Source organism: Bubalus bubalis, chromosome 2 (assembly GCF_019923935.1).
Source record: "Bubalus bubalis isolate 160015118507 breed Murrah chromosome 2, NDDB_SH_1, whole genome shotgun sequence".
Classification (NCBI taxonomy): Eukaryota; Metazoa; Chordata; class Mammalia; order Artiodactyla; family Bovidae; genus Bubalus; species Bubalus bubalis.
Genome location: NC_059158.1, coordinates 140,006,506 through 140,032,139, shown reverse-complemented (window position 1 = coordinate 140,032,139; position 25,634 = coordinate 140,006,506). Strand labels below are relative to the sequence as shown.

Here is a 25,634-nt window from a genome sequence, read left to right as displayed (position 1 = left end):
CCTTACCCTGAGGATTGTTGGCCAACTAGAGGTAGTAGTGTGTTTCTTTAACATCCAATGCCTTTTGGCCTATTGGCCAAATATGGCCTATTTAGCCATAGATTACAAATCTGATAGTATTTCTTTGCATTAATATTCCCCTATATGGAAATATCTTTGGCATCTACTTTTTAGAATTTGGGGTAATCCCCATCTCTTGTAAGACTCAGAAGTTAACATCTTAGCTCTTTCTGAGGTATCATCCTAGGGCCTGATCTCATATTGCCCTGAGAAGGGATGTTAGCTGGGAATGCCTTTATGTGATAATCTAACAAGTGTGCAGAATGGAGGGGCTTCCCAGGTGGCTCAGTGGTGGACAATCCACCTGCCAATGCAGGAGACCCAAATTCAATCCCTAGGTCAGGAAGATTCCCTGGAGAAGGAAATGGCAACTCCAGTATTCTTGCCTGGGAAATCCCATGATCAGAGGAGCGTGGCGGGCAGCAGGCCATAGGTTCACAAAGAGTCAGACACGACTGAGCAACCGAGCACACACGCACATGCAGGATGGGAATGGATCAGCTTTTGCCTCGAGTACTGTGATGTCCAAACTCAGGTCTCCAGCCTTTTTCTTGAGTCCATACTACTTTTCTTTCGACTTGTCAGCATTTTTCTTTTCTTTGTGAGTTCTCTGTGAGCAGAGCACATGAGAACATTAAGTTCCTATGTAAAGCGTTCCATTTGGATGGGTCACACAGTCAGAAAGTATCTGAGCCTATCATGGTGTTCTCTGAGGTGTGCTGTGGCCCTTCACCAGATTGCAGCCACACTTTCTGTTGCTTCAGTGGTGGAATTGGAGTGTCCCCATGAGGGCATCTCATAAAAAGGTTTGGGTGCCCTCTGGTACACATGCAAGGAAACCTATTAAGTATGTGGATTGGGAAGCTCATAGAGGGTTAACACAAGTTAGAGCCACTTGCTTTGTGTCTTTTTTTTTTTTCTCCCCCACAAGTAACATCTATATTGAAAACAGTGGCCGGTCACACAGAAATTCAGCCAAACTTTTTTTTTTTTTAAGTCGATGTAAATCTCCCATGCTGTTTAAATGTCGGAACTAAATTTACCAAACTTGGCAGATTTGTAAAGCTGAGCAGGACTGCCAAGTGTTCCCAGTTTCAAGCAGAGAGAGTTCTAACAGTTCCTGAAATACTTGTAGGAGGCACCTGGTGGTAATTGCAGTTTCACAATTCTTCCCAAGCGCCTACCTTGCTAGCTGGCATCTCTGTACACTGCTGATTATTACAGTAATGATAAAGTGTCAGAATAGAATGGTCCAAAATAACGCAGAGCCCCCAGGAGCCAAGCACAATCCCTCCAAATCTTCTTGCTTGAGAACTGTCAGGAATTAGACCGAGGTTCTTGACATCACAGCCAGCTGGTTATACCAAACAAAGGGGAAGGGTGCCAGGGTGGGGTGCGCCAGACAGAAACCGCACCACATACCTGCAGATGTAATGTGGCCTACGTTTTTTTTCCATTTAATCAGGGGTTGTTGTCTGAGATTCTGCGGAAGGAAGAAGACCCTCGGACAGCATCTCAGTCTCTTTTAGTAAACCTGAGAGCCATGCAGAATTTCCTCAACCTGCCTGAAGTGGAGCGGGACCGCATATACCAGGATGAGAGAGAGCGGAGCATGAACCCCAATGTAAGCATGGTCTCGTCAGCCTCCAGCAGTCCCAGCTCCTCCCGAACCCCTCAGGTGAGATATTCCCTCCACTGACTTTTCACTCTTTGCCTTAGAAACATCTTGCCTTCACTGATACTCTGTTTTCCCTCGAAAACTAAGAGATATAATTCTAGGACTTCTTAATCCGCTGAACATGTGGGTTAGAGAATGTGAAACTCTGACACTATGCTAGTGGTTATCCTTTACTGTATCATCCATGCCATTTCTCTCCCTTTAAAAAAGTCCCATTTTTCCATATATGGCGGGGGTAGGTGGAAGGATAACCGCTAGATGTCTGCATACAGCTGTTTGGTTATCAAAGAAGGGAGTAGGGGATTAGTGTTGAAGCTAAGTTTGCATAGGAAGCACATTGCTTTTCCTCCAGTTGTGTATTTATTTGGATGGAGATAGGGTAGTTGGGGGCTGGGGACAGGTAGAGCAGTCCAAGTTCTGCTTGATGTAACCTGAAAGAAACGAAATCCGTGAGGAAGCTGTGTGTGATGGAAGCATGCATGTGCTGTGGCTATTTCAGAATGACTGGGAGCTCATTCAGTGATTCTGTAGAAAATGGTGGGAAGGTAGACCTTCATGTTTTCTTTCCTGCAGTGATTCCCACAGGATCCTGGCTCAGCTTTCCATCCTTCTTTTCTCCACGCTTTAAAAGCATTCTGTTCTCAGGTCCTTCTGCAAATGCATACATCTATTAATAGTAATGTGTGCTTTAAAAATTTTTAACTGAAGGGTCAAGTTCTCAAGTAGCCAAGAGTCATTTCCAACTCAGATCTGAGGGCACTCCTTCTTAGCCCACTCCCTACTTCCCTTCTAGGGCTTCCCTGGTGGCTCAGATGGTAAAGAATCCACTTGCAATGCAGGAGTCCTGTGTTTGATCCCTGGGTTGGGGAGATCCCCTGGAGGAGGGCATGGCAACCCACTCCGGTATTCTTGCCTGGAGAATCCCCATGGACAGAGGAGCCTGATGAGCTACAGTCCATGGGGTCGCAAAGAATAGGACATGACTGGGAGACTAAGCACAGCACAGCTACTTCCCTTAGACTTTTCAGGTGGATAAGTGGCAAAGAATCTGCCTGCCAGTGCAGGAGACACAAGAGACTCGTGTTCAGTCCCTGGGTCGGATAGATCCCTTTGAAGAGGATGGCAACCCACTCCAGTATTCTTAACTGGGAAAGCCCATGGACAGAGAAGCCTGGCGGGCTACAATCCTGGGATCACAGTAAGACACAACTTAGCGACTAAGAATGCACACGCACAGTGTTTCCCGTGAACTTTTACTAATCAGCGGATTTATAGTAAAGTCATCTCATTTACTGTTGCTGGCATGGTTTCAAGTTCCTTCTTGAGTTATAGTTTTCAAACCAAATATTTAACAGTTGTACATTTGTACGAATCAGAAAATTGGGTATGCTGAAAATGTGATTTTTTTTTTGGCTTAGATACATATAGTTTTGGATTTAGGAGTTTGTTTTCTGGCAATGTCTAAGGAACTGATTAAGCAGAATTTTATTCTAATAAAAATATTTGAGCTTTTTCAAGTACATTCATTTTTTTTCCACACATCTTAACTCTCTTTATATTTTTACAGTCTGCAATAGATTTTTAATTGAAGATCATTTTCTATCATGAACTGCCAAATTGTGATACTTAGACCTTAGTGAATTATGAATTTTAGTTACTGTTAAACCAAAACTAAGACGCTTGACTGCTTACTTTGGACTAGTAAAGCCAAGTTTTTTTACTTTTATTTTTTTAAATTTTGGGGCATACATGCTGAGCTATTGAGTTGGGCGAGTTGTTAATTTGCACTAATATTTACTTCTATTAAATTCACCAACATTTTTGCCACTTTTGAAGCCCATTAAGCTATTACAGAAGAATCCAGCCATGCTTCATGGCCATTTAACTGGGCAACTTTTCTCAGAAAGTCACTCCTTCTTGTTAGAAAATCACACATGTCTGTGTGTTTTGTTTTCCACTCCTTCATAATATTTTTCTAACAAGATTATATCTTAGGCATCTTTTCAAAGACCTGGTAGCTTTCAGAGCCAGACCAACTTACAAGGCTACACAGTTAAGGCCAATATTTTGTTTTTTTGAGCAGAAGAAAATCCCTAGATAAAGGTGTCCTTTAGAGACAAGTTTAACAGGGAAATTGATCATTTAATTTCACAGTTTGGAGATTTTTGAAAATAAATGTTAAATATTTTTTCTCAAAATATATTTGAGAACATGGTCATGGCACTGACAGTTTTACATTGTCTGGAACATCCTTCTCTTTCTGCTGGTTAAGCACTGAGAGAATTATTAAAGACGTTTAAAACATTTCATGATTACCTACTTAATCAAAATTCTTTATAGAACTGTCTCAGTGGTGTAGATACAGATTACTGTAAGGCTTTCATTGTGCAAACAAATGCCAGAGAGGTGCCACTGGTTCAGTCTTGGAGTTGGAGCCAGCATTCCAGGGCACACACACACAAGGTCTTGCATAGGTCCATGGAGATTATTTTCCAGACCCAATAGCACTTTATTACTGGTTTAAAACAAATTGAAGAAATTTCAAATTCAACCCCTACAGTCTCTTCTAATAATCCTTCAACAGGCCAGTATTCTTCAGTGCATTTAATGATAACAAAGCAACAGAGAAGGATAAGAATGATCATTTATTGAGCACTTATTATATCATGTATTGTGAATATTTTGCATGGATTTAGATCCTCACCATTTTGCATTGTTGTTCCCATTTTACAGATAAGGAAACTCAGGTTTAGGTAGGTTAAATACCTCATATAAGGTAATATAAATGGTTGGTAGAGTTAGGATTTCAGTTCTGATTATCCTGATTCTAAGGTCTGGGTCCCTAAGCATATATTTTTGTGCTTTAACTTTAGCTCTCAGTGTTCCAGAAAAGATTTGATCAGTTAGTTAACATGATGTTAAGTCAGTGAGGCTAATAAAAAACCTGCATTGAGAAAGGCAGAAATGGTATGCTAAAAGATGCACTCAGTAGGGAAAACACTCTGGATTAACTAGAAGTTTTAAGAAGAAAAAGGAGTCTTCTTGAAAAAGATGGGAGAGGATTAGAGTGTTATGGGAAGACCTGAAACTCCAGGGCAAGAAGAAAAGTATAAAAACAGCACCAGTGTAAACTGGAGGTTTTGGAGGCAGAGTAGCACAGTGGTCCATGAACTTGTGCTTTGGAACCTGAGAGACTTGAGTTCAGATCATGGTTATTTCACTTGCTGCTGCATATCCTTCCAGCAAATTATCTTCTTTTATTTTCAGTTGTCTTCATCTCTAAAGTGAAAATAATAATGTTTAACTCACTGTGTTCTTAAAAAGAATAAAATGTGATGACAAAAGTAAAACACTTTCTGGAATGCCTGGCACATAAAAAGTATGTGTATCAGTTATTCTTATCATTACTTTTCAGTAATTAGAAAACAGTATGAGACAGGAAGGTCACAGGAGAATGGCAGAAGTCACTGAGTGCTTGTAGGAACCAAAGCTTTCTTTTAAAGTTAGGATGTGACCCTGGCTTCAAGACATCATTGAAAATGATCCCATGGTGTCCACACTGTATGCCATGTCTCTAAACCCTGCATACTATCAGTCCAGTGGGGAAACAGCTCAGGACATCCACAGAGGGAAATTAGTGGTTTAGGGTTCTAGGGTGGTTGGGGACAAAAAGAGAAAAGCTCGCTTTAGACCAAATCAGCTGGCGGTGCTCAGGAATCTGAGGGTGGGGACAAACTGTTTCCTTTGTCTGGTGGCCCTGGGTTCTGAGAAGGCTGCCCAGCTCCTGCTCCTTACACACCATAGTTTTCTGGATCAAGTAGGTTCAAACATTTTAGGGTTATCCTAACTCCAAGAAGTACAGACATCTTTTATATTGTCCTTCATTTGTCTCTGAAGCTGATGGGAAATCATTCAATTAAAACGAGCATGGCAGAATACATAAAACCACAATATGAGTTTAAGAAAATGAAAACAGCACTTCAAAGGCATTCTGAAGCCTAGTTTTATGAAATGAAATTTTGTTTCATTTCCACTGATTTCCTAGGTGAAATTAGGTGACTGTCTGGGTAGCATAATGATGATAATGGGGGGAAGCCATACATACTCAAATGACATACGTAAAGCTTTAATAAAGAACGAGAGAGACTCAGGGGAGTGCATTAAATTGAGTAATAATTTATTATTTAGAGACCTCTACCCATTTACTCATTTTTTTTTTTTTCTGGAAGATTGACTCTTCCTCTAAGGTGTTCTGTTTTCAGAAGGAAAAAAGTAACTGTGTGTGTGTTCTGCATGCTTGTGTTGCAGTTAGGTGATGGCTTGAGTTTGGTACCCGGAGTAGCCATCCTACCTGCGAACCGTCTCGGCTACTGTGAGGGGAACAACAGGGTTGACAGGACTCTGCATGTCCTATAGGAATGCACTGCAATTATTTCCAATCACAATTAACCTGATTAGAATAATGGACAGGAAGTGTCCCTCTGTAGCTAATGCGGTTTGGCATCAGCTGACTGAAATCCTTTGATAATTTCTGCACAGATGGCTGGGCTGAATGCAGCACTTTTTAAATTATTATTTTCATGGTCTCTTGGTAGGCCAAAACCTCGACACCGACAACAGACCTCCCCATTAAGGTGGACGGCGCCAACGTCAACATCACAGCTGCCATTTATGACGAGATCCAACAGGAGATGAAAAGGGCCAAGGTGTCTCAAGCCCTGTTTGCCAAAGTGGCTGCAAATAAAAGTCAGGTGAGTGGATTTTTAAAGAGCAAAAGTGAGGCTGGAATTAGAATGTTCTCCTCCTCCCACCAATAAAAATACATCTGTTCCTATAATAATAATAACAATAATAATCCCTAGGGAACCTGTCACGTTCTTGCCTTTTGCGCTACAGTTTGCTTTTATTCCCATCAGAGTTCACAATAAAGACTAAGTCAAAATCCAGATTTTTTTTCAAGTTTTTAAAATTTTTTCAAAAAGAATCAGCCTTGAGGGATATCTCTCCCAATTCTGCATACTGCTAGGTATGCTTTTTTTCTTTCTTTTGGGTATTTGAGCAAAACTTGGTGTGTTCAGAACAGCATCTTCCTGAGATCAAGTTTTAGCCAGGTCTCGTCACCTCTCTTATTCCCACCAGGGGAATGGATGACTTTGTTATAATAACTGCTTTTCAACCCAGCCCCAGAGACACCTTGCAATGTCAGGTGTTTCTTTTATGTAGAGAATGCAGTTGTTTTTCCAGGAGAAAACACACATTGGGGACTGCAGAGTAAGTGCTGAGATCTTTTAACAGAAAAACAGAGAAGCTTATCCAGTACAATTTTGCAGAGTGCTGCGATTGTGGGGAATGGAATGCTCCAGGGAGAAAGTAGACAGATGCTTAGGTTTTTTATTTCTGAAAGCAGCAACAGTTGAAGGGCTGTACTATCTGTTTCAATTTGTTTAAAGCGACAACTACTGCCCTATCCTAGAATGGGTTATGTTGAGGTGCCTACTTATTTTATTTCTGGGTTGAACAATTACTCAGATGCAAGGTGAAGGAAACAAGTTAGTTAAAGCTTAATTTTGAGAGTCCTTTGATTCAGAGCTTGATTGCCTCTGTGGGCTTGCATGACAAATGCTTTCATCCCTACATATGTAAATGGTAAAATGGCCCATCCTCTCCTGAACAGATCTGCTTTGTGCTGTAGAGAAAAGAAGTTACTGAATATGTTTTAAGCAAGATGGTTTTTAATGAAAATTAAGTTTTTAAAATGATAGCTAAATGCTGTGTTTACTAATTATATGGTTTGGGGAATAGACTTTTTTTACCTGTAGTTTTGCAGTAACCTAAATTATTTTTCAGATTTTAATAAAGAGCAGTAGAATATTCAGCAATTTTGAAGAGGGTTGAAATATTTGTTTTCCCTATTCAATTTTGATGTCATGATTTTTCCAAATTATTCTTTCTCTCATCAATGAAATCATTGCAATGTAGTTGGCTAAGATATCATGTCCAATCATAGTATGAAATACATGAAAAGAAAATACCATAGAGCCTTCTTAAACTGTTAAATGCATAAAATCCCATGTACCACATGGCAAAATATAATGAGAGTTGGAGCTGTTAAACGAATAAAGCTGTTAAATGCATAATGCCACTTGGCAAAACTACTGTGCATTTAATGGTTTTCCACTGTGTAATAAAGGACATATGTGGTAAATGTGCAGTAAGTATAAAACTACACAATTGCTTTTGCAAACCTGCCCCGTAGTCGTGACTTGATGTAAATATCAAAGTTGCACTCAGTCCTCCTTTTATAGCTGCTTTCTAGAAAAACTCAAGGCCATAGTCTAAGAACTTGATTCAGAATGCTTGTCATCTTCCTGTTGACTTGGCACTATTGCTTCTGAAAATAGTGTTGACTCCAGCCTCCCCAAGTAGTTCAGGTGGCTGATTGAAAACTGTGTTTGCCAGTTGGCACAAATGTAGCTCTCCAAATTTTTATTGCCTGCAGAACTCAGTAGCCCTGTTTCTGTAGAGCTTGGAGTGAAATTTAGTTCTAGGACCTGATGTGCTAAAAGGTGAGATTGAGCCTAAATGGAGATAAGATGCTTTGTCTCTTGTTTGTTTTCCATTAGGGTGGTGATTTCATTCACATTTATGAATAAGGAACTTTATTTGTAAACAGCTGACAGAGATTTGCAAATCAGGTGTTAAGTGTCTTAAAAACGGCACTGTCAAACAAAATAAACTTAGCTGATAGTTTCAAAGGCAATTTAACATAAGATATTCACTCTGCTTTGTAAGTACTACTGGCATTTGCTTGATAAAAAGCATCCTTAATGAAATCAACAGCATGATGTTGTACCTTGCACTTGTATTTGGTACATGTCCATAAGGGTTTTGTGTGTGTGTGTGTGTGTGTGTGTGTGTGTGTGTGTGTGTGTGTATGGAGTGACTGAGGAAGTAAGGGTACTCCATTCTCTTGGAGGTAAAATTAGGAGAACCTTGAATAGGAACTCTTGTTCCTATTGGAGTGGGTTTGAGCCTAGAAGGCCCTGTTCAAACACACATACTAACCCCTCCTCTTCCTTTTTACATGTCTTAAAATAGAAAGGAACCCTCCATTAAATCTCATTCATTCCTTGCTATGAATTGCCGTCATCATAATAAAAATAGTAACCTTACACTGCCTGTGTGTTAGGCAAGCTTTGAATGAAGAGTAGGAAAAGGAGAGGACATTTTTAGAGATTGAGAGTGGTGGGGCAAGGGCTTCCTCGAGGGCTGTAAGAGTTTAGAAAACAGGCATAGTTGGAGGAGGGGTTCAGAAAAGGAGCTAAGAGTGACAAACATTGGCAGTTATGCCTGTAGTCCTATTGGTGGAAACAATATTACTGGAAAGTGTGTGTTTCCTTAGTGTGTGGGTGACATAAGGGTGCATTTGTAGGGTTGAAGACCACCTGTTCATTTAATTGGTCTCCGGCTCCTTTGTCATGGCCAGGCCAGCCCATCATCCAATTCCACTGAGTGCCTCCGGTCTGATCTTGGCACTTTTCTTCATGTGAGAGAAGCCAAAGAAAGAAAAGCAGGGGGAAAAGTATGCCTACGTACATTTCACCTTTTACTTTTGTTTCATTTTCTATTTAGGATCAATCTTAGGTGTTGTGTGTGTGTGTGGATGTGGATGTGGGTTCTGAAGACTCTCTTTTCTTTCTGCAGAATATTCAGATTATTGGTCTTCATGGGATGGGATGAACTATGGTCAATGGTTGTTCTCTGTGAACTAGGAGTGGGGGTCCTCAGTAGGAACCATAGTGTAAAGGCATATGGCATTTCCCTCACAACTTCAGCATGGCCCTACATACAAAGGGCCCCCAGAGAACAAGCACCCCAGTGTGCAGTCTAAGTGACTACAGGAACTCAGTGTCCCAGTCCCTCAGATTCTGTAGTTACTCTCCCACTCTCCCTTCCTCCCCAAGTGCAGTTTATCACATGTGATCTGGAAAATGGAAATCCAGCAGGGAGCAAACACAGTGACCTGTGTGGCACCCCCACTGCAGTGCTCCAGGGATGGCCATGTGCTTCGTGACAGCATCTTTAGCTACATTTCTTTCTGTTGACATCAGCTGTCCCTTTCCCCAGATGTTAACTCACTATTTCTCTCCTCTCCTGCCTGCTTCTCTTTTTCATATTGCTTTCAGTATTCAACTCATGGAATGCTGAGGTTGATCTGAGGTTGGCTTTATTTTGAAAGGAGAGTGAAACTTTATTATTTTACACCCAAAGAGCCAACTCTACATATGTCTTTTCCTATTAGGTTTGGGTGGAAATAGAGTAGGTAGAGGAATGGGAATGGACCTATTCCTGTTCTACTTTGCCTTCATTAAACAATTAAAACAAATGAATAAAAATGTTAGAAGGGCACTAGGTTTGCTTTCTTTTTTTCTTTTCTCTCTCTTTTTTTTTGGTGGGACAGGAGGGTCTTGCTTTCTGTTACTAGGAAGATAGAGAGAAGCTGAAACACTGCAAAAAAGGGAAATAGACAACCTGGTTGTAAAGCTCAGTTTGTGGTAATGAAAGAGCCAACCCCAGAGTCTGCTGGTATAAAAGAGGGAGTGACCTGGGCATAGGGGGTGGGGGGTCTCTGAAGGGATGACACTGTAGGATGTCCTCATCATCGCCACCAGGATTTAAAAACCCCTACTAGTCCTTCCTGCCCCACGTGCCTTCCAGGCCCACAGGCTGCAGGAGCTACTACTAGGACCAGGAATGAAGGAGTCCTCACTCCTGCTGCAGAAGAGAGAGGGAGGCACAACTGTGACCCCACCACGGTGGGGAAAAAGAGTTTCTGACACAGTTCTGAAATAATTTCCTCCATAGAAGATGTATTCTTCGTGGTGACTGGGTTTCAATATGGTGTATACTTTATGAACGCTATGATTAGAATAGATTTTGTGTACTAATTGGCCTTTATTCCTTATCATTGTCTCACCAAGAAAAGAAATATATATATATATATATATATTCATATTTCATGTTCTCACTTACTGACTTAACAAACTGTAATCCTAAGTAGAAGGCTTCTTAAACTTTAGATGTAGATTATAAACTCAGATTTTATGAACATTCTTTATCATAAAATATTTCCATATGGATGATCTAATTTGATTAACAAGTTAAATGATTTAAAATACACAGGACTCCATAGCAGATCCTTTTAAAGGTAAAAGTAAAGACAGACAAATGTACATAACAAAAATAATTGGTATATCATTCGGTGTATTTCCTTCCTTTTACTACTCTTTGCTGTTGGAGTTTATATCACATTCAGTATAGTGCTAACGTGTTTTCTTCATTCAATCATGGGTTACCATATTAATTTTTGCTTTTGTATGTCTCTTCTTAAAAATGTCCCAGGCACAAGTTAGTTGTACATATTTCCTTTTTAAAGAAATAACTTCTATTTTATGACTACTTAAGTAATAACATCCTCATTTTATTTTTATTCTTTAATTCAAAGGCAGTTCTTTTCTTCTTTAATGCTATTTATTTTGAATAGGTAGCATATGTTCATTATATAAGCTTCAAAAGGGACAAAAGAGTATACAGTGAATAGTCTTCCTCCATCCCTCAGCCCTCAGCCATCCTTAGAGCCACTGCCAACATTTGTCCTCTATCTTTGGAAATACAAGTTTATAGGCTTTCTTTGTCTCTATGCACAAATGACTAGCATACTTTACACATGGTTTTTCCTTTACAAATCCTAAAGACCTTTCCATATCAGCACACTTAGTCCTCTTATTCTCTTAAGCTGCTATGTCATACTGGATGCACCACAATTTGACTCTCTTCCCTTCATGGGTATGTAAATCCTTTCTAGTCCTACCATATTGAAAATAATGATAGGATTTACATTCCAGTGACGTCCTTGCCAGCGATGCTTGAGGGTCGCCGCCTCTATACCTTCACCTAAGGCATTTTGAATGACTCAGCTGACTACAGTTTTGGCCAATATAAGAGGGAGGGGGGGATGATTTGGGAGAATGGCATTAAAACATGTATAATATCATATAAGAAACGAATCGCCAGTCCAGGTTCAATGCAGGATACAGGAAGCTTGGGGCTGGTGCACTGGGATGACCCAGAGGGATGGTATGGGGAGGAAGGTGGGAGGGGGGTTCAGGATGGGGAACACGTGTACACCCATGGTGGATGCATGTTGATGTATGGCAAAACCAATACAATATTGTAAAGTAAAAAAAAAAAAATAATAATAATAAAATAATAATAAAGAAAGAAAATTAAAAAAAATGTTTATAATTAACAAAAGCAAAACAAAACCCCGAACAACTGGAAATTGCCACGTCTCCCTCTTCCACCAGGCAGGCTCTGCATATGGCTCCACATATGATCCCCGGCTAGCGGTCCTGTCCCCTTGCACCTGCTGTAGCATCTGGGGTCAGAGCTGCATGCTGCCTTACTGTGCTCCCCCAGGCCCATCTCCCGGCTGGGGCCTGCAGGTTCTGCGATTGCTGCAAAGGCCCATCAAGATGAGGGCCGTGTGTCCTTGTGGGTCGTCAGGTGGCAAGGAGAGATAGCACACCCCCTGAAATGTCACCTGCAATGCCCCATCCTCATTTTAAAAAATAAAATGAAAAAAATATAAAGGCAAAATATGAATCACCCATAATCCCACAATCCAGAGGTAGTTGCTATTAACCTTTTAGTCTTCTAATGTGTAAGTGCGTGTTTGCACGTGTGTGTTTATATCCTGGTTGGAATTATACTGTAATAAGACAGTTATAAATTGTAAATTTTTAAACCACCTTTTCTCATGGGAGAGTATATTTATGAATTGTAAAGTATCTTCAGTCTCATTATTTGGTTTCTTAGCCTTTAGAAAATATTACACAAGAATCAGTTTTACCACTTTGCCCTGAAAGTGGTTTGACAGTTACCTTATTTTTTACGTTTCCTTATGGAGATGGCTTTATCGGGACTAGGATTGCTCAGGCTATTGGGGCTTCCCTGGTGGCTCAGTTGGTAAAGAATTTGCGTACAATGCAGGAGACCTGGGTTCAATCTCTGGCTCAGAAAGGTCCCCTGAAGGAGGAAATGGCAACCCACTCCAGTATTCTTACCTGGAGAATCCCATGGACAGAGGAACTTGGTGGGCTACAGTCCATGGGGTCACAAGAGTCAGACATGACCTAGAAACTAAACCACCACATTGGAAGTAAATGTTTGACTGCCCTGATCTCTGGTATAAAGAGAGACAGGAAAAACTGGCCGTATGATGCCACGTGTAGAATGAGGTGGTGGTCTCGTCTCACTCCCAGTGCTTTTGCTTCTGCCATCTTGTCTTCAGTGTATAAGGCAGACTAAAATGAGGTGTGTGGCCTTGCCTGCCCCTTCCTGATGGGAGATTTTTTTTGAACACATTTTGACAGCCTATCAAAAAGCAGCTTCTACTCTTGTCAACTGGGGCATGTATACTACAATGTCAGTGCTGTCCACCAAGCTTGCATGAAACAAATTAACATATTTATACTATAATTGCCATTTGAAAAAAATTATTACAGCAAGTAGTGAAGAAATTAGGCTTCTCAGTATTCTCAAATGCCAAATTAAGTGGACAGTAAGTACAGTGATGCCTAAGCATCAAGTCAGACCCTTCACTTTCTTCCTTTTTCTCTCAGCATAATTCAAAGGAATAGATTCTTTTGAGAAATGATCAACAGAAATTCCCTCAAGATCTCAATTTTTACATCATCCCTATAGTGAGGAATTGGGTTCTTTGCAGTTGATTATGTTTATGTTTCATACCCTAAATCTAGCCTTTATGGGAACCCTTAATTAGATATTAGTGAAGGTTAATACGTAGAGTTCATATGCAGTTAATATAATGTCAGGTACCTTTACCCATTGCTAAAATTTCTGTACTGGGTTTAAGCACATCTTGATCTATTGCAGAAACCTTTGAGTTGCATTGTTTTGCCTGTTCATGACACAACACTTTTAGAAACTTGCATATGACTTTGAAGCAAATCAGGTTGACATATTAAAAGCCATCTTTCTGAACTCTCCCAGCCTTCTTTTGGAGATGATATTGAGTTAAACCATAGTTCTTACAGTTGGAGAATGTTGGTGCTGTGACTAGTTCCTACTGTTTTGTCATAGGGACCATTTAATCATCTTGCTTTCACAGGCCAAAGACTAGGATTAGACACACTAGGTTCTAGGGTACAGTCCAAGGAGGCACACCCTTTCAGAGGCACATTTCTTAATTTTTGCACATTAGTTGCTTGCATGCCTCACTTTAGTCCCAGTCCTAATCTTTCAAACAAGTTTTATTCCTGGTTTTCTGCTGTGTCTATTCCCTCCCCACCCAACTCCACACTTATGAGTTCTTGAGGCAGTGTTCATAATATTACTATATAGTACCTTGTATATAATAATATATATTAATATATATACCTTGTATCATATATATATGTGTATATATATACCTTATATCATGTATGTGTGTGTGTTTGTGTATATATATGTGTGTGTATATATATATACCTTGTATTATAAGTATATATGGTATATATCATAGGTATATTATGGTATATATATGTTATAATATATATACCTTACATCAAAGGTATCCTGGAATTTGAGTCTGAAGTCTGGACTAGAAATATTTCAGTTGTTTTCTTCCTGATATTTTAGTCTAGTACATTTTAATGTTAATATGTTTTTAATATTTAAGTGGAGAAGACTCCAGATTCATTCTTTTTGACGGATATAGATTTTTTTTTTAGATGCATGTTCCCATGTATGTGTTTAAGTATGTGTGTACACACTTGTATAAAGTCATCCCAAATCTCTATACTATTATATAGCTATGCATAGCCCATATTTCCATGGTAAGGAAGGCAACAAGATTTTATGAAATCCCTTCTTAACTTGAGCCCTTTATAACAGAGGTTAAGGAGTTGTTCTGAAATAAAATTTTCATTACTCTCAATTACAGATTCAATCTTTACAAACACATCCATAGAAATGTGAGACACATGCCCAGAGACAGCTGAAAATTAGTCCCCATGAAAATACAGTTTAGAACTTAGTGTACAATTTTGAGAAATAAGAAAAGAAGCAGATCATTTTTACTTATTACATTCAAGGTATAAAATAATTAACCTTGAACTGTAACCAAATGCTCAGCACAAATCTTTTTTCAGGTTTAGATGACCTCCTCGTCAGGGATTCATTGAAGCCCTTGACAAGTCTCCCTTGCAGTTTAGCCTTTTATCCATTTCAGTTTTCTTGATTAGGTTATCTTGAATCATTAGGGGGTTTATTTATTTTAATAGACACTTATTGGATTCATGCAAAGAGAATTCAGTGACTAAGAAACAAGAGCTGAATATTATCTGGCTCATTTCACACTTCAGAAAAGTCTCAACCAGCTGAAGAGAAATTCTTTCACAGTTACAAAAGTTTGTTTGGGGACTTTATGTGCTTCCATTTAGAAAGCGAACTGTCTGTGGTTAATAATATGAATTTTCTTTTGAGACACTCAGAAAATGTTTCCTTTTGGTTACATATGCTGACATTTTCTGTATTGAAGATGTGGGTGAGTAAATGGCCTTTTACATGTCTGTTGCAAGAAGCCTCGAGTCATTCTCCTGAAGAGAGCTGTTCATTTGTCAACTTATTCATTCATTGGAGTTCCTAGATGGGCAAAGAGGGTGGGGGCTTCTTACTATTTGTAGACGGAGTTCACTTATCAGCTCTGTGCTAGGTTCCTCAGGGCAAATGGTAATGACTGACAAGACCTTGGTCTACAAAGCGAGTACAACCTTACTTAAGAACAAATTTATTTACTGTATCTCTTTTTGGAAATCAAATCAGTCTGTGAACTTGCATTTGTTTATTAGCAAGTCCTGGTTTGTATTTGTTCAGAAATGCTTTAAAAACTAGGAAATGTGTCACCTACACAGATTTTTTTTTTTTTTTTTTTTTAAGGAAAAAAATATGGGAACAGGCAGAAGTTGGAGTGATTACCTGTGTCCTGGGGTAGGAAAACAAGTAACTTAGTACACAGTGAAATTTCAGTACCACGGACAGGAACCCCACTCTTCCCATCTCCTTCCCCTCCCCCATCACTTAAACCTAAGGCATGGAGCTAGGATTAAAACGCATATCTGATAGGCTCCAAATTCAGACACTAGGCTGTATTATTGTTTTCCGAAAGACCTCCCTGGTCATTTGAATATTCTCAGCATTTGGTGTGTAGTGTGAAAAGTATGTCACATTTATTGTATATTTGAAAATTTTAAACCTTTCTTTTTTTTATAAGGATAATAGATATTGTTCTTCCTCATTCATTTTCAATGTGAGAGAGCTTTAAAAATTCTCATTTGATCAACAACACCACACACACACGTGCGTGTACATACACACAAATGATTAAAATAATGAGAGTTAAATGATATGGTTTGGTGTTTAGGGTACATGTCATTTTTTATTGAACAAAAACTGGAGGATAAAGCCTATGCAGTGTGTAATTTACTACTAGCAGGCCATTGTAGGACCTGCTTAATACTCAGCAACATGATTTTACTATGAAAAAGAAAATATATCTAAGCTAAGGTAAGTGAAGTTCTTAACTTTATCATAGTTTTTTCTCCAAGGACTTCTTGTTAAAAAAGAAGAGAGGAAGGGAGGAATGGAGGAAGGAAATAAAAAATGGAAAGAATATTCCATATATGTGTGTTAGAATACGATATTTATCTTTCTCTTTCTGACTCACTTCACTCTGTATAATAGGTTCTAGGAAAATGGTACTGAAGAATTTATTTATAGGGCAGCAGTGGAGAAACAGACATAGAGAATAGACTTATGGACATGGGGAGATGGGAGGAGAGGGTGGGATGTATGGAAAGAGTAACATGGAAACTTACATTACCATATGTAAAATAGATAGCCTATGGGAATTTGCTGTATGGCTCAGGAAACTCAAACAGGGGCTCTATATCAACCTAGAGGGTGGGATGGGGAGGGAGATGGGAGGGAGGTTCAAAAGGGAGGGGATATATGTATATCTTTGGCTGACTCATGTTGAGGTTTGACAGAAAACAACAAAATTCTGTAAAGCAATTATCCTTCAATAAAAAAATAAATTAGAAAAAAAAAACTGTAAAGAAATCAGAGAGTTCTTTGTCATATCAGTTAAAAAGCCTTCAGTGACTCCCATGGCCAATATGATTAAGATGAAATTTCTTTGCATGTTATTCTTTATAATCTACCACCCACCTCCATTTCTAGACTGTGCTTTAGCTGCACAGAGTTGCTTCTGATTACCAAATGTGTTATTTTTATAAGCCCCCGCATTTGCTGATACTGCTTTCTCTGCTTAGAATGTTATTCCAGTCACTTACTCTCCCCACCTGGTGAAACTCATCTTTATCTTTTAAGACCCACATTATGAATCCTGTTAATCTGTAATGACATTTTCCTTGAATTTCATGGTCAGAATTATGTACTTTCCTGTTGGTGATCTCAACTAACCTTTTAAGTAAACAGTAACAATGAAAATTAAATGAATTACAACTTCTCATAGAGGGAATAGAGAATTGAGTAAAGTTTTCCAGCAAAGGGAGTAACATGAGCAAAAGGATGAAGATGAGAATATATCAAGCCTATTCAGGGACTGTGAGTAATTCACAGTGGCCAAAGCACAAGGTCCATGGGAGAATTGATGGGAGATGAGACCATGAGGGAAAAATGAGAGCAAATTATGGTTCTTATTGTTGCTGCTTCTAATGTTCCTAAATTGTGAACTAGAGGTATCTCGTTTAAGTAAATCCTCAGTAACACTATCAGTTTACTAAAGGATAAACTGTGGGGCCGTTATTCATCTTTCAGAAAGGAAAATAATACATTTCTTCAAGTAGTAAGGATTCTTGATACATTTACAACTTTATTTGCTTTGTAAATGTAGATTGATGTACAACTTTTTAGGAACATGTGGGTTGTAAATAAACTATCTCTTGATTGGTGTGAGTGTCACCTCACCTGCATAGTTGGGAAAAGATAGTCAGAGTTGTTTTCTCTACTGAGGGAAATATATTTGTTTAAGAGGCCGATGAGATGATTAAAATGAAATGTTAATAAGTATTATTTGCTTATGGCCTGAATGCTTGGGAACTCTTAACCATTGATCAAAAGGATGTAGCCTTTGAACTTATATGCTTTCTTTGGGTTCAGAGTTTGAAGGTAAAAGTGTTTAAATTGTAAATTTCTTGGCATCATTACACTTAAGTTCCATGTACATTTTCCTATGTAAGTTCCAGGTATTCTCTATATTTTTTCAAACTTCTTATTTTGAACACATTTTAGACTCACAGAGACTTTGCAAAATGTTACAGTTTCCATATATTTCTCACCTAGTTTCCCCTAATGTACACTGTATTACCATAGTGCAGTTATCAAAAGTAGGAAACTACCAGTGTTTTAATACTACCAACTAAAAACTTTATTCTAATTTCACTATTTTAAAATTAATATTATGCTAAATATTAATCATATTTCCACTAATTACCTTTTTTGGTGCCAGGACCCCAGTCAGGAACCACATTGCATTTAGTTATTATCCTTAGCTTTCTGCAGTTTGTGTCCATTGCTCAGTCTTTCCCCACCCCCCCTTTTTTTTTAAAGACCTTGTCACTTTTAAAGAGTACTGATTGGTTATTTTGTTGAAAAAAGTCTCTCAGTTTGGGTTTGCCATGCTTTGACTGAGATTGTGCATTTTGGGCAAGCCTACCTCAGATACTATGTTGTGTCCTTTGCAATGAATCATATCACAGAATTCTTAGTGTGAGTATGTCATCACTGGTGATGCTGACCTTGATCACTTGACCAAGGTGGTTTTTATTCTTTGTACTTTGACCTGGTGGCTAATCATTATCTGTTGTTTCTGACAAATAACCAGGAAACAGATCACAGATTGTGGAGCTGGAAGGGAACTTAAAGATCATCTTTTGTAAACTCCTTCTTTTATAGTTAAGCTTCCAGAAGATCTAAGACCTTATCCAAAGGTCACCCAGTAATTTATTGTCGTAGCAGGAACCTAGCAGTTCAGTCTCCAAACTGAATATTCTATGCTTCCGAGCTGTGCTCAGGTACACGTCATTCAGCCTCGGTTTTCCCATACTAAAAAAGCTAAACTGACTTTATGAATATTCAGCCAACCTTTGATTAAAGCTTATTTCCAGGCTAAAGAGAAATTACAGCTAGGTATATATTCCACAGTTCCTGGTGCCTGCTCACAAGGCTGGCCAAGGCTGGAAATCAGATGAACTTCTGCATCAGCATCTATAAAATGAAAATAATTCTCCTGGAATGCTCCACATAACACATAGGGAACAACAACAAAAAACCTACTTGAGATTTTTAACAGAAAAAGGAGATTTGTTTATTAATAATTCATGAGTTCCCATTGAACATGCACGACAGAAACAGTGCTATTCAATAGAGAATACTGTCATCTGTCACTGTTTTATTTGACATTTACACTTTTTTTTTTTTTTTGCCTGATACTGCAAAACTTTCTTGGATGGCATGCAAAAATTATATAAATGAAAAAAATCCCACCGTGGGACTCTATCTCTTCTGTGGTGGGTTCACTCACAATACATACGTGTGTGTGCAGGCAACAGCATGGCCCTTCCTGGCAAATTCATTAGCCACCAAACAAACTAATAACAGACCCTTTTGAGAAAACAGAGATAAGCTTCCCAAATGGGCTGGTGGAGGGATCATGTGAATTGAAAGATGGAGGGTGAGATGAGAAGTGAGGTGGAAGAATAGATTTCCGGAAGATAAGCACCCAAATCCGTGGAGCGAGCAAGTGAGTCAGAGTGAGGGGAAAGCGAATCATGGCTGCCGTGAAAAAAACTGACAAACATACACTTCCATTTCAGACACAGGATAAATATTTATAGATGGCATTGCAGGAGCTCCTCTAGTAGGGAATCTCGGCATTTAGTAGATGAGCAAGTTAGGAACTCCTTGTGGTTTTGTGTTACTGTAAGGCTCTTGACAATGTTTCTGCTCTGTAGGTTAGTTATTATTTATAAAAATCACAGAACCAGCTGATACATTCATAAGCTAATTATTGAAGCAGCTGGGTACACATGGTGCAATATGTCCAAGGCTGTGAAGTATCACAGATTTCTTGGGGCCTGCTGTGGTGGGGGTGCGCTGTTGAAGGCTCCATCCCTTAATCTGATCAGCCAAGCAAACACTTTGTGGGGAAACTAGATTAATAACCCTCTAAATACCATGAATGTGCTTCATCTTCAAAACTGGGTTCCCTTAAACATGCTATTAGCTCAGCTCCATCAGGGATTTGAGGAAGTTCTCCGGTGCCCTAAGAACAGGGTCTTGTTGGCTACCTCCCTGTGCCAGAAATTAATTTGGTTTGCTTATGTCTGCACACATGATCACACTTGTGTCTAATCCACTCCCTAATAGCTTCAAGGTCAGGACCTTGCTTGTCAGTGGGCAAATTGAGCACTACACTTCTTAAAGACTGATGGCAGACAGCGCCCAGTCCATAACGAGGCCTGTAGTTTGTTCTAAGTGATTGTAATGAGTGCAGATTATAACAGCGCATATAAATCAAATGCAGCAATGAATGTTGTGCGAGACATTCCGAGTATGTAAGTGGAGATACCACTCAGCTGTCACCTGTCTCCTTTCAAGCTGTGGCTTCCCACAATGCAGTTCACTCCTCATGCAGAACAGCAGGTGCTGTCCTCCTTAAGGTCTGGATATCTCAGAACTTCATCTTTTAACAGATGCAGATTTTTGTTTTTATTTTCTGTTCAAGGATTGGTCTCCATGCTGTAGCCTCCCCTGGGAGATGTTAAACATACCTGTTTGAAACATTTGAAAGAGTTCAGTTGGAGACTTATTCAGACCTGTGAAAAGACAGAGAAATAGGAGCTTATTTTTTTTCCACAGATGGTTTATATTCCATTTCAAGAATTTGCTTTGTACAAAGAAACCCTTGAGGAAACACTTTGGGACCAGGAGTGTTTTTAAAAAATATAATTTACTTTTTGATAGGGATAAAAAATTGAATCATCTTCAATTTTCATATATGTTACACCTTGAAAATCAACCATTACCTGTCAACTGGCAAAAAAAAAAAAAAATCTTTGAAAATACTTGGAAGCACATTTCCAAGCAAATGATTAGATATCTTGTTTTCATTCTTCCTAGCCCTCTAACTCTCCCCAGCTCCCAGTTTATTGCAAGAAAAGATCAGGTCTGAGCAAATGTGGCCTCTCACTTGTAAAAACAAGGCAGTGTTGTGTTACAGATTAGTTTATAAATCCCCAGTGGCTTCACAGTTCAGTGCCTACAGCTGCTGCAGATGGGTCTGGGTTTTTGTCTCTTCGCAGTGCTGCAGCCGGCAGTTGAAGGAGAAAATGGAATGATCAGGTTATTAACATGGAGGCCGCGAGGAAGAAGCTGCACAATGAGAACAGCTGGTGTTGCTGTCTTGGCTGATGCAGCGGAGATAATCAAATCTTGCCTTTTTTTGGGTAAAGGCAGAAGACACAGTGGAGAGTTAGACAAACAACAGCTTATGATATTATGAGGGGTTTTTATAATGCGTGTCAGGAACTTTCATTGGTTTCAAGTTATGAGATAGAATTTGTGGAGGTTTCCAGATTTCTTACAAAGTCATGTGTGTTTACTTATGCACCTTTTTAGAAAAATTCTTATTCTTGCAGGAGGCGTGATATGGGACAGTCCTTGTATTTAAAATGAGCGATGTAGATTGGAAATGATGGGTTAGAAAGCTACTGGGTAAAATATTTTGACATGAGTCAGTGAGCGATGTTGACAGCATCCTCTGTATTATTTTCATATAATCCATCATTATTTGCATTACATTTTCTTTCTCGTGCAGTTGCGAGCAAGAGAACATCCGGATACCAGAGTTGGGAGGCAGACATTTGCAGGTGTGACCCGTCCAACTGCTTACCTTCCTGCAGGTGTGGCTGAGGCAGGAAGGTGATGGTTACAAGGGCCTGGAGCCCAAGGCATTCAGAGGTTGAGCAGATATACACTTTTCTCATTCTAGCAAAGAGTGTTGTGGAGGAGTTATTGATCTTTGTGAGACTATTTCCTCCCTAGAGAGGAAATATTTCTATTTCTATTTATACCTAGGTATTTCCTCTTCAGAATTTGCCATTTTGCAATACATATTTGTTCATTTTCATTTTTTTCTTGGAATGGAGTACTATCCAACTGGGTGGGTAATTTTAAAATTTGTAGCTGACTAACATGAATGACTTTTGCTGAGAAATGGAGAGCTACATGCGTCTTTGAGTTTCTTTTACAAAGAGACTGTAAATTAATTGAGAATGTATTCAGTAGGAAGGGGGATAAGGTAATTAACAAGACTGAAGATTCTCAGGTATTGGTGTAACTATATGTGTGGTCATTAGTTGGTTTTCAGAGTTTCCAGGCTGTTTCAGTGTCTCCCCAGTTTGGTGGGAACAATTTTGTTGTAAAAATATGATAAGCCGGTATGGTACTTGGCTGCACTCAAGCCCCCTCTGCGGCTGTGCACTCTACAGGTTCATTCAGTGGCCTTCTCTGTTTCTAGGGCTGGCTGTGTGAACTGCTCCGTTGGAAGGAGAACCCCAGCCCAGAAAACCGCACTCTCTGGGAGAACCTCTGTACCATCCGTCGTTTCTTGAATCTTCCCCAGCATGAGAGGGATGTGATTTATGAAGAGGAATCAAGGCACCATCACAGCGAGCGCATGCAGCACGTGGTTCAGCTTCCCCCGGAGCCAGTGCAGGTGGGCGTCCCCTTCTCCCCTAAACCTGGACAGGGCTCTCGGTGCCAGCAGCTGTTGAAGGTCAAAGGGGCCGACCATGTCACCTCCCCTCGGAAGGTGTCTCATTCCATGTCCCCGAAAACAGAGAGCCCTGTTCTCACAGTGGGCATAGCGTGTATGTGTGCATGCGCACACATGTTCTCTCTCTCTCTCACACACACACACACACACACACACACACACACACAGATACAAACACACCTGTGACTGAGAAGTCAAATCCAAAGGCAGCTACTCTGACTTAGACAGTAAAGAATTTGCCGGCAATGCCAGAGACCCGAGTTGGATCCCCAGGTTGGGAAGGTCCTCTGGAGAATGGCCTGGCTCCCTATTCCAGTATTCTTGTCTGGAGAATTCCATGGACAGAGGAGCCTTGTGGGCTACATTCCATGAGGTCACAAAGAGTCGGACATGACTGATCGACTAACACTTCACACTTCCTGGGAGTATTTTATTGATACTTGTAGGATTGTGAAGCCAGAGCACTGGTGGAGAATTAAATCTCCTAATTAGAAATCATAGTTTCCATCAGTGCACTTTCTAAAGGAAAAAAACTCTGAAATAGCCAATGAAATGATTCAAAATTCCTCAGGAAATGTTTCATTAGGCTGAGAGAAATATCCACATGAGCTAGGGAATACCACTGAACTCAGCTGAACCTAAGAGAGAAGTTGTGATAGATTCTTAGTATTTTTAGGTGAGTTCCTGCTATCTTTGGTTTCCTCTCTTTTAGAAATCTACCTTCATTGGGTTTGCATGTTTTGTTTGCTTAGATTTTAGTCTCATTGAGATAAATTATATTCTTTTTGAGAGTCACAGAGTTTAGCTACTGAGCCTTGCTGTTATCTAAAATCAGTTACTTTGGGGAAGAAATATCAGTGAGGGTTCCTGTGGTTTCTCCCCTTCAAGTTGTGCCACAAAGTGTTTTGGTAGACGGTGAGATTTGCCCTCCTGCTCAATGCCGTCAATTCCCACTGCCGTGAAAGAGGATCACCTGAATCTCCTTGTGTGTAGCAAGAAGGGGACGATTGAGGCAGGTGTGCATGCCTGTGTGCACATGTGTGTGAAGGAAGGAAGATGAGGGTGAAGGAAGCGTGGGGTGTGGTGTCTTGATCGGATAGCATAAGAGAGGTGGTGAAGGACGCGGTTCTGAAATGCTGTGCCTAAGGCTTCCTGTCTCCTTTCCCCTTGCTCCACCCTCACATGCCTGGGGAAGAAGCCTGAAGCCACTGGAGCCATTATGTCACTTGTCATCCAAATATTGACATCTCAGTCAATGCTCTTGTGCTCTCATTGGTCACTTTCCAAAGTCACAGAATGAGTTGCCCAGACCATTAGACTCGTGAGTTCACAAAACTACAAGCACCTGCAGAAACCTCTTCTAATATCCACAGTACACTCAGAGAAAGGTGGTCACAAGGAGTACCTGGTTCATAAGTGGCAGAGCAGGTTCTCCTGGCTCTGGACTAGTGTGTGGGTGACTCATTCCCCAGAGATGAGCCCCAAGTCTTACCTTTCAGGACCAGCCTCTCCCTTCCCTCCACTGTCCTTTCCTGCTGGGGCCTTGTCCAAACACTAGGGCACCTCCCTAGAGATGATTATTCCAGCTTGCTGAGTCACATGAAGCAGTGGTTTGTCGATTTTGAGATTCAGTTGAAATTAAAATTGGGCCCATTATAATTACCAACCTTTTATTTTAGAAAATAAATTTATTCAAAAAATTCAAGGGACACTCCTGTTTATTATTCATATATTTATACAATAAATACTCATTAAATAACAAATTAATGAAAAGGATAGCCTCAGGCAAAAGATCTTACAAATGTATACATTTAATCATATGAAAAACTCACTATCACCCTTATTTTTCTCATTTTAATGTGAATTGATCCAAACTTCTGTGTTGAACCTATGACCAGCTTCAGGAAACCATTCACTTGGTGTGGACTTTTCATTCAGAGTCTATCTTAGTCAATCCAGGCAAGGTAAAAGGCTCCTCTGTCCATGGGGATTCTCCAGGCAAGAACACTGGAGTGGGTTGCCATGCCCGCCTTTAGGGGATCTTCCTGAATAGAAGTGAAAAATTGATTTATTGTAAACATTAGTAGCATTTCTTTTTTATCATAGGATGATGGCAAAGTTGAAAATTTGGAGAAGTTTGGGATAAGAAAAGTAATACCTGTTCTCCATTAAAATGAGGATCTCCCTTCATTTGGATGATGGGTCCTGCATATTCCTGTCTGTACTCTTCCTGTCCAGAAATTCTCATCTCTAGAGGTCCCTGTGTTTAGGTAGCTAGAAGGGATGTTCAGCATCATATTTTGTTTTTTAACTGACAAGTCTGAGTAAAGTAAATCTTAGAAGCAGATAGCCAATCTATTTGTGAGTTTTATTACCTTTTATGCTAGTGTGTCAGAACTAGAGTGTGCTAACAATATTTAATGGCTAAAGAGTCAGTCTGTAATTTTCCTTCAGTTTGAAGCACTTTGTGGCTATTAACATTAACTTCTGATGTCACTAAGATAATTCACTTATTTTATAAAAAGTTATTCCTATCACTCAGCTCTTAACTAAAGAGTTTACAAATAAGGTAATTTTTTCTACATTGACTTTTTCTCAGCCATTGACCTTGATCTCATAACTGTAGAACTCTTCAATATATCATTGGTGTGTGTGTGTGTGTGTGTGTGATTTCTCTCTCAGTGACACTGCTCTCAATGCTGCATTCATGTTTTGTGGCAAAATAGCATTTGATTAATTTGATTTATTACAATTGTAATAAATTGTAATTTATTACAGTCATGATAGGAAAAATGAAGAGAACTTGAACTAGACAACAGAACTCTTGAAACTGGAGAATAAAGTTAGCACAGCTTCTATGACTTTGGACAGATTGTATTCAGAAAGATTCCAGACTACTAAAAAGTGTCTGTGATTGTCCAAAAGTTAAGTCATTGGACTCAGGATTGAGATTCACTGGTGCCCTTGTATCAA

At 39.6% G+C, this 25,634-nt stretch overlaps 1 protein-coding gene across 3 annotated transcripts in view; it reads left to right on the top strand.

Moving 5' to 3' along the window:
* The window catches only part of SATB2 (SATB homeobox 2), a 204,349-nt gene that overhangs the window by 147,916 nt on the left and 30,799 nt on the right, over positions 1 to 25,634 (top strand). For all 3 annotated transcript variants that reach the window (XM_006078174.4, XM_006078179.4, XM_044936957.2), the window contains exons 8-10: positions 1,526 to 1,738; positions 6,334 to 6,489; positions 22,404 to 22,601. In XM_006078174.4, the coding sequence (XP_006078236.3) occupies positions 1,526 to 1,738; positions 6,334 to 6,489; positions 22,404 to 22,601 (567 nt within the window). The remainder of the gene's footprint in view (positions 1 to 1,525; positions 1,739 to 6,333; positions 6,490 to 22,403; positions 22,602 to 25,634) is intronic.